The following is an 8,775-nucleotide window of genomic DNA, read 5'->3' as shown; positions in this document are numbered from 1 at the left end:
CAATGATAGGGGGGTGGAGACAGGAGACAGCTGCGGAGGTTGTCGTCCGGCGCCGCCGCCGCCGCCGCGCTCTCACTGAGGAACCCGGTGGTGTCGTTCTGCAGACTTCCTGTCTTGGTGTCGGGGTCTTCTCTGCTGAGCTGACGTCCGACCTCCATCTTGGTCAGCTGACAGGTGAGTGTGGAGACACAGACCTGTGAGGAGCTGGAGGAGGCTGTGGTTCTGTCGCCACCCAGTGGTGGTTTCATGGCACAGGCTCTGTTCTGACTCCCCGCCGCTCCTCCGTTCACGTGCTCGTCGGTGTACAGGTCCATTTCTGGTTCCTCCTCAAACGGCTCTAAGGCTAGCTGGTTCACCTTCAGGGTCTTCTGACTGTTCTCTACTGCCACCTGTGGACACACACGGGACATGAATCTGGTGTTGACTGGTTCAAAGTCCAGAAACAACTGGTCTAAAATAAAACTCTAAGATTAAAAAAAAAGAATAAAAAACTTTGACCATCAGAATATGAACAAAATTACAGAACCAGAACTAATCCAGACCCAGACCAGGACCCAGGCCAAGGTGGACTGGAACTGGTCTTTGATCAGGAGACTGAAGACCAGTTATTTCCACTGATGATTCATTTGTGTGAAGGCAGAAACCCACCTGGACGCCGTGTCCCCTCTGACGTTCTCGCACCATCTTCAGCTCCCACTGGGCCTCACCCCTGTGCTTCCCCAGAGCCTCCTCCAGGAGGCGACACTCACAGCGGGCCAGGAAGAAGGCACAGGACAGACGGAGGAAGTCGTCCGGAGACGACGGCGCGACGCTGAGGACCTGCTCCTGCTGTGACGGACTGGACCTGTACCCCAGCAGACCGAAGAGCTGCTCGATCTGAGGGGGGGGCAGAACCGCTTTGATGTGGTGGGTGAAGAGCCCAGAGTACGTCTGCAGACAGAAGACGAGGAAAACAAAGAAGAAACAGATGGATTTTCTCCATCAGCAGATCAAATATAAACATGTTTAAAAAATGTATTTCATAACCCCCCCCCCCCTCACCTTTACTACTTTATACTCCTCCCTCCAGGGACCCAGGTACAGGTTGAGGGCCGCCTGCTCCAGGACCTCAAAGGCCTTAGCCAGGCCCTGCAGTCCTCCTCTGGTCTTCGCTCTCCCCCTGCTGGCTGCAGTTGTCACTGCCATCTTCAGCGACTCCTCCATGACGGTCAGAGGATCCAGACCCAGGCAGTGGATCTCCTGAGGGTCTCTGTCCCTCAGCAGTCCTTCAACCCTCTTCCATAGTTCCTGGTCTCTGCAGGCCAGGCTGGAGCCTCGACCCAGGATCTGCTGCTCCAGGCTGAGGTCATAGGCCGTCAGCAGGTCTCTGGCTCTCTGTGTGCCGCTATTCATGTCTGCGGAGACGAGACACAGGCGTCAGGACTGTGTGAAAACGTTGGCGACCTCATTCTGTACCATCTTTTAAAGCCTGGTCTCATTGACATAAAGACTGACCCTCCCAGTGACCAATGACTGTAGAGCAAAGGAAGTGGTTGACAAACAGAAGTAAAAAAACAACTATTAGTTCCCTCTGTTCATGAACCAAAGCACAGGACTGTGGACCAGACTCTATACCAGGCCGACCATCATTCTTTGGTCATAAACTTCCCGTGAACGCCCCTGACTTTAACTGACGTCATGGAGGAAATGTCACAATGTATTTAAGAACATTCATTTAAACCACTTCATTAAAATACTTTAATTCTTAGACTGATCCCGACTGTAACTAAACTGAAGTCACGAAAATACCGAGATTAAAACAATTGTTAGTCGACTGTTGTGTCCAACCGGGAGCTAAAACTCCTCCCTGGGCTACAACATGAAAGTGAAACTGATGTTTACTGAAGGAATAAAAGTCTCACTTAAATATAAACACACATGTACGAAAAGAGAAATTATTCTCAATTATTAAACTAAGCCCAACAGAGACAGAAACGGGATTTATTTAGAGTTAGCTCAACGATGTGTCTCTGGCCAGGAAAGATCGCCGTACAGAAATTCTTTTACATTAGCACTGATTTGTCCTCGTCTGACAGCTTCGTCTGACTGTGTTTTAGTAAAAACACTTCGTTGTGAATGTTTAAGAAAAACAAAGACCAGTCTCCATTTCGGCTGTCATAAAAACTCAGAAAAAAAAACTTTTCCCCAAAAGGGCCACGGTAGAAAAATCACTAGGAAGAGACTCGGGAAGAAGACGTTTAAGTGTCTGTTCATGTCCAGGACTGATGCCGAATTAAAAGGCGTCTCCCTAAAAGTTAAAAAATGGTTAACACGCTGGCATATAATACGTTATTCCCATAATAAAATGTATAAATTGTTACTAATGTAATTTTGAAAGGGACGTCAAGGCAAGGATAAAGCTACACTGCCGTTAGCCCTGTGCGGTAACAAAGACATGTGAAAAACATCATGTTTCTTTAACGTTTTACTAAAAAAACACAGACCTGAGTCTGAATCTTCAGGTGCTCATCGATAATTTCCCAACACACACTTCCGGTTACACCGCAAAACTGAGAATCGCTCGAATTATGACAAAAGAAAGTAAACAGAGTCACGTGACTCAGATCTGCCCAGAGACAAATGGGATTGCGTAGTGTACCAACAAGGACAGTCCGACGGGGTGGGGTTAGCTAGTTGAAGATTACTTGTCAAGTTGTTATAAAAACCAAAACATAGTTCTAATGACGCAATGATCAGGATATAAACTGAGTTAAAATCAACGTTCTTGTCTTGTGGGTCTTGTGAGTTAGACTTTGTGTATCCAGTGAGCTTTTTAGATAATGACACGGAAAAAACTACGAATATATCAAAAGTATCAGAAAGTAGCTAACAACAACAGTAGCTACGGTTAGCCAACTGACCAAAATGTCCAGATTGGACACATAAAAAGATAAATTAATACACATAAAACACGAAATTAAATTAAAAACTCCTTCCAACAAAAACATAAAATGAACCTCGAACTTTTGACAACAGTTTATAAGATCAGGAGAGAAACAACCTGAAATGTACGTGATGAAAGCGACGGCACGTGATGTCACCGTCGAGTAAAATTGTAATTTCATCAAAAATTGTAATTAAAATCATCTCGAAGTGACTATAATCACATATGTCCACCAGATGGCAGCACTTTCAAATAAAATCATGTTATAAAACAGCGGTATCTTTACACCACTTAACTTAGAGTGTTTACAAACATAACAATCGACAAAAGAAAAATAGTAAGGAGACAGGTGAAAGTTAAAAATATTAAGTATATATGTAGACCCAAAAATAAAGAAACGGAAATTATTGATAAAAACATAACATCGAAATGTTACTTAAAAACCTATCTACACGTCAGCTAAACATTGTCCAGATATCACAGAAATAAAATAACCCGGATGGAACATCTAGGCAAATAAGATAAAAGTTAACTCTATCTACATATAAGCAGCCAAAATAAAGACAAAATAGAGAAAAGTAGAAAAAAAATTAAGCATTTCCTACATCTGACAGTATTCCTCCGCAGCAACTTATTCCCTAATTCATATATTTAAAAAAATTTTTGATAATGATCGATAAACCACGATGAAGATTGAGAAAACAAACTGGAACCGCCCAGACGACAAGAGACAGATTTATTTTTTTTCGTGTTGGGGGGGTGGAGGGGCAGGCGCGAATTAGTTCACCGTGGGGGCGTGGTTACAGTGACAGCGACGACAGTGGGGCGGGGCTAAGGGACAGACTTTGAATAAAAAGGGAGTTCCCGCGCAGCCCCAAGCATCTCTCATCCGTCCATCAGGATGTCCAACTCTGACAGACTGGTCCTGGCGCTGGGAGGAGCGGGAACTGTTGGATCAGGAATCGTCAAGGCTCTGCTGGACAAAGGTGAGACATCAGACCCTGAGGCAGCAGAAAGACAAAGTTCAGACCAAAGTCAGGAGGAACTTTTGGACCTTCGCCTGAAGAGGCTTTTATTTATGTATTTATTTATTTAAAAAGTCGTTTTAAATTCTTTAAAAATATTTAATTGGGACGTCAGTGCTGGTTACTGACCTCCACAGGTTCACTGATGGAGACCAATGATGTTAGAGGGTTACACAGTGCTGGTACTGATGGTACTGATGGGTGATGGTACTGATGGGTGATGGTACTGATGGGTGATGGTACCATCTGCTGCTTCATCCTCTGCTGACCTTGATAAACAGATCATTTCTGTGTCAGGAGGATTAGTTTTCTGGTTTCTGTGGTTAAGGTGCTGCTCTCTCTCTCTCTGTGTGTGTGTGTGTTTGTGTGTGTGTGTGTGTGTGTGTGTGTGTAGGTTTTAAAGTGGCAGTCATTTCCCGGGACAGCAGCCGACTAGAGAGGCTCCGAACATTCGTCTCCCCCGATACAAAGGAAAACCTCACCACTATAGTGGGGAGTGTGGGTGAGTCACTGTCGACCAACCGACCAACCATCCATCCATCCATCCAACCATCACATAGAGAACAGCTTACAATTATATTAACTATATGTACATACATATTGTATTTATTCTCACTCAGACCAAAGTCCATAGAGGACATCACTCTCTGATTCCTTCCTCCTCCAGGCTCAGAGGTCGGAGCAGAGCAGGCTAAGGCCGCCCTGCTGGACACTGTGGGGAAAGTGACAGACATCGTGTCCTCTCTGGGGTTCAGCTGGTGGCAGGGTGGACCCCCACACAGCCAGACCCTCAAAGACCTCCACTGGGTAAGAATTTTGCTGGTCCAAGAACCAGATCTGGTCCTCGGAGCCCAGGTGTTTCGGTCGTGACCCATGACCGTCTGGTTCTCCGCTCGTCCACAGGTTATGGACACGTTACTGTTCAGCACCTTTGTGTCGTGGAAAGCTTTCTTTCCTCTGGTGAAGGACGACTCCGACCGGACCTACACCTTCGTCACAGGTCAGTCCTACAGACACCGAGGTCCTCCTCACACACTGTCAATGTAAAGGGGTTCGAACCCAAATCACGCTGCCTCCTGTGGTCAGTTTGTGTCACTGAAATCAGAGAAGATTAGAAATCAGTGATGGACACCTGCTCTGTCTCTGGGAGCTGAAACCACTGATGTCTTTTCTGTGAGGTTTGGTGCGTTGGTTTGAGCAGACTTCAGTTTCCTGTTAGTGAAGTGGAAAACACACCACAATAACATTGTGTTTCTGTGACAGTGTAACTGCTGTGTTTCTCCACAGGGGGCGCAGAGAAGCTGCTGATGCCTGGAACAGGGTTCCTGACGGTGGGAGCAGCCAGTACCCTGTCCTTCTGTCAGATCCTGAGGGAGGAGTACCCTGAAACAGCCTGTAAACTCAACCAGGTCGAAGCTCTGTCATCACAGTACACACACAGGTTTATACGAGCCACAGCATCACCTGCTGGCAACATGGCACCCCCTCACCTTCAACAGCTGCGTCTCCTCTGCAGGTGAAGATCGATGCGGGCGTGGCCTCTCCAGAGCGGATGGCTCCTGGGTTCCTGAACCACCTGGAGCTGGGGGAGTTTGTGGCCAGGCTGGTGGAGAAGAGGAACTGTTCCCACACCGTCTTCAACGTCAGGACTACTGAAGACCTGAGAGCCTAGACCCTAAAGACCCCCAGAGTCTCTGGTCCAATCACGGCTGACTTCGGGCTCCAGGCTCCGCCCTGATTTTTAGCCTGAGTCAAATGTTGGTTTTTTTTTTACTCTGTTTCTTTATTCTGAGTGTTGTTTGTCATCGTCTCCTGGTTCTGAATAAAAACACTTGACATTCCATTCATTTCAGACAAAGAAAAATAAAGAAAAATGCAAATGAAGATATCAAAATTTAAATAGTCTGTTGTTTATGTGCTGTTAAAGGGGCAGTTCTGGATTTTTCACTGCTTTAAAGATGAGGTTTTAAACCACTCTCCCAAACCAAAGTCCATAGACTTTGCAAACAGCAGGATTTTAATTTAATTTTTTTTATACAAGTAAAAACTATTCTTCAGTAAATGTTCACTGATGTTTTTCATCAAATGTTTCCCAAAAAAAAAAAAAAAAACAGAGCCAAAAACTAAAAAACACAATTGTCCCTTTAATGAATATTTTCAGTCCATTTTAACAGATAACATTTTTTCTGACAGTTCCGATGCCTTCACATGCAGCAGGAAAATCAACATAAACAAAAAAGTCTTTGTTGTTTTTAATGGAGTAAAATGTCTCATCTCTTCAGTAGTTTTTTTTAATCTTTTAAGAAAGTCCTCACTTTATTTGTTTGAGAAAGAGCTCTAAAAATGATGTTCTGAAAAAAAGGAAAGCCATGTTTTCATGTTTGTTCTAAACTTGAGCACAGCGCCACCACTACCTCATCTGATACAAACACACCCAAGGTTAAAAGATGGCTCAAAACAAACAAAAGTGCAGAAGTTATGAACAAACGATAAACACACCATCATCACACGTTGGTCCCCTCAGCGCCCCCCAGTGACTCATCTTAAAAAAAAAGATCATGAACACGTCACCATCCAAGTGCTTCTAATAAAAGGCTGATGAAAACAATCGTCCAATAAAAAGATGGCGACTAGTGTAAAAACTGTTCTTCTGTCATGTGACAGCAGCCGAGGGTCTGATTGGCTAATAAATGATCAGACTTTTCTGCTGTTCCATGAATGAAAAGTTCTTTTTTCCCCAACCATTTTCAAAAATTGCAAGAACTAGAATCGATGAAAATTCCAGAGTTTTTTTAGAAGCAGGGGAAAAACATCTTCCCAGGTTTCAGTGTCATACCCCTCCTAACCACAAGGAGGCTTTCCTTGGTTCCTAGGCTCCTCCCACATTAATTTCTCTCACCAGGACACACACAGGTGGCCGGTCCACTGCTGCCTCCTGTGGTCAGTGAGCATGTGGAGCCAGAGGAGGTGAGTTCACCACAAATCACTGACCTCTGACCCCTGACATTGTGAAGACCCTGACAACAGTCCTGGACCATCTCACCTACACTGTCAACACTGTCACTGGTCTTCATGGTTCACCAGTCCATACGTCAGATGGTGTGGGCTCCAAGACTCACCTTCTTCAGAGGAGGGTGTCAGGAGGAAGCTGAGCTCCTGCTGCGTGAAGTGACTCAACGTAGGCCAGAGAACTCTGCAGTGATGTCAGACAGTAGCCCTCCTCTCCAATCAGATACCTGACACACACACACACACACACACAGACAGGTTTTTGTTAACACCTCACACAGACATGTCTAGCGTCTTCCTCTAATGTCAACTAACCCCAACCTAATCTAATCCTAACCTTCCTCTAATGTCAACTAACCCCAACCCTAATCTGAACCTAACCCAAGACCTGAAAAATGTCCCCATGGGGACAGTGTCCCCACAAGTATAGCAGCTCCAGGATGAATGTATTTCACTATTACTGTTGTGTTTACGGAGCAGAGCGACCTTCATCATCGTCATCATCACTAACTCAAACCTAGAGCAGAAGAACCAAATCCATCTGCTGGCGGTGGGTGGAGGTCCTGGCTCTGAAGACCTCTGTGGGTGGAGGTCCCAGCTCCACCCACAGAGGGTTTGGTCTGGTTCTGTTTTGGTTTGGTTCTGTTGAATTCCTCTGACAGAACTTTGAAGTCTAAGACTAAACTTTAACCCTGTCCTGACACTTGTCTGTCCTGTTCAGCTAACCTTTCAGCTAGCTCCATGCTAACTTTTAGTTAGCTCTACCAAAGTGACTAATTTGACCGTCTTCTGATCAGAGTTTTTGGTCTGGTCGTCTTCACTGACTCTTTACAAACTGTAGCTTGTTTTGAACCCAGTTCAAGCTAACATTTAGCCATCTTCTGGACATGGTTTAGGTTAAATTTGTCTAAGCTAATTTAACATTTAGCTCTTTGTAGGCAACTTTGTCCTCAACACCTGTTTGATATAACAATGATGTTAGCAATATGCTACTTTTAACCTAACCTTTAGAAACCTCTTAGAAAGTGTGATCTTCTTGGCTAACTGTCAACTGTTCCCTCAGTATTTATTTACATTTTTTGAGAAAATCAAAACGTATTAGTCAATTGTTCTTGGAGGACAGAATGTCCAAATATTGTCCACAGTGTTGTCTTTTGTCCTGGTCCTCCTGGTGTTTGTCCAGACGAAGACAAACAATTGTTTGCAGAACAACTGGATGACATTAACGTGCTGTTGACACCAGACGTAGCCACAACAACAGATCTGTTGCTAAGGGAGACCGTCGTTGTGGAGACTGCAGCGTCCACATTGTTGGACCGTCACGTGTTTTCAGATCAGTTGACATGTTTGACCAAAGGACACGCAACTGACGACCTCCTCCAACGCTGCACCCATTGTCAAATCACACTCTGTTTTTGATGTTAACAGTGGAAACCATGACTCAGCCCCCCCCCACACCCCCACCATGACTCACCCTTCATGAATGAACTCCTCCAGAGCAGCACACTCGGACACCAGCTGAGGACACTGACTCCGCAGGGCCACGAAGGACAGGATGGGCAACAGGTCGTCTGCACCACTGCCATGAAAGAAGGACAAGTGGAGAGAATGAGAACTGCAGCAGAAAAGAGAGAACACCTGGACCAGTCTGAACATCAGTGACACAAACTGACCACAGGAGGCAGCAGTGGACCAACAGCTACTGCATCTCTGTGAGCTCACATCATTGACTTTCAGTACCAGGACTGGTGAAGCTAACGTTAGCCCTGGTGTCAGTACCAGGACTGGTGAAGCTAACGTTAGCCGGTGAAGCTAACG

At 45.3% G+C, this 8,775-nt stretch overlaps 3 protein-coding genes across 6 annotated transcripts in view; 1 reads left to right on the top strand and 2 right to left on the bottom strand.

Moving 5' to 3' along the window:
* spata2l (spermatogenesis associated 2-like) overlaps positions 1–2,622 on the bottom strand; it is a 5,122-nt gene extending 2,500 nt beyond the window's left edge. For 2 of the 3 annotated variants that reach the window (XM_025055989.1, XM_017033373.2), the window contains exons 1-4: positions 2,484–2,622; positions 1,042–1,394; positions 649–930; positions 69–389 (exon numbers count right to left, since the gene is read on the bottom strand). In XM_025055989.1, coding sequence (XP_024911757.1) covers positions 69–389; positions 649–930; positions 1,042–1,392 — 954 coding nt within the window. In that variant the 5' untranslated portion in view covers positions 1,393–1,394; positions 2,484–2,622. Of the gene's footprint in view, positions 1–68; positions 390–648; positions 931–1,041; positions 1,513–2,483 lie in introns of all 3 variants that reach the window. The other variant, XM_025055990.1, reaches the window with a different exon arrangement.
* A 985-nt stretch (positions 2,623–3,607) lies between these two features.
* Positions 3,608–5,829, top strand: LOC103379737 (uncharacterized). Its single transcript, XM_008311391.3, has 6 exons — positions 3,608–3,909; positions 4,343–4,450; positions 4,616–4,755; positions 4,852–4,948; positions 5,236–5,357; positions 5,465–5,829. The coding sequence occupies exons 1-6, from the start codon at positions 3,825–3,827 to the stop codon at positions 5,618–5,620; spliced, it is 708 nt and encodes a 235-aa protein (XP_008309613.1). The 5' UTR covers positions 3,608–3,824; the 3' UTR covers positions 5,621–5,829.
* Positions 5,830–6,072: 243 nt separating this feature from the next.
* The window catches only part of vps9d1 (VPS9 domain containing 1), an 11,374-nt gene continuing 8,671 nt past the window's right edge, over positions 6,073–8,775 (bottom strand). For both annotated transcript variants that reach the window (XM_008311390.3, XM_025055988.1), the window contains exons 15-16: positions 8,432–8,536; positions 6,073–7,184 (exon numbers count right to left, since the gene is read on the bottom strand). In XM_008311390.3, coding sequence (XP_008309612.1) covers positions 7,073–7,184; positions 8,432–8,536 — 217 coding nt within the window. In that variant the 3' untranslated portion in view covers positions 6,073–7,072. The remainder of the gene's footprint in view (positions 7,185–8,431; positions 8,537–8,775) is intronic.

The sequence above is a fragment of the Cynoglossus semilaevis genome, chromosome 6, assembly GCF_000523025.1.
Source record: "Cynoglossus semilaevis isolate Cse_v1.0 chromosome 6, Cse_v1.0, whole genome shotgun sequence".
Taxonomy (NCBI): Eukaryota; Metazoa; Chordata; class Actinopteri; order Pleuronectiformes; family Cynoglossidae; genus Cynoglossus; species Cynoglossus semilaevis.
Note: the sequence above shows the minus strand (reverse complement) of the source record. Positions and strands in the feature narration are given on the sequence as shown.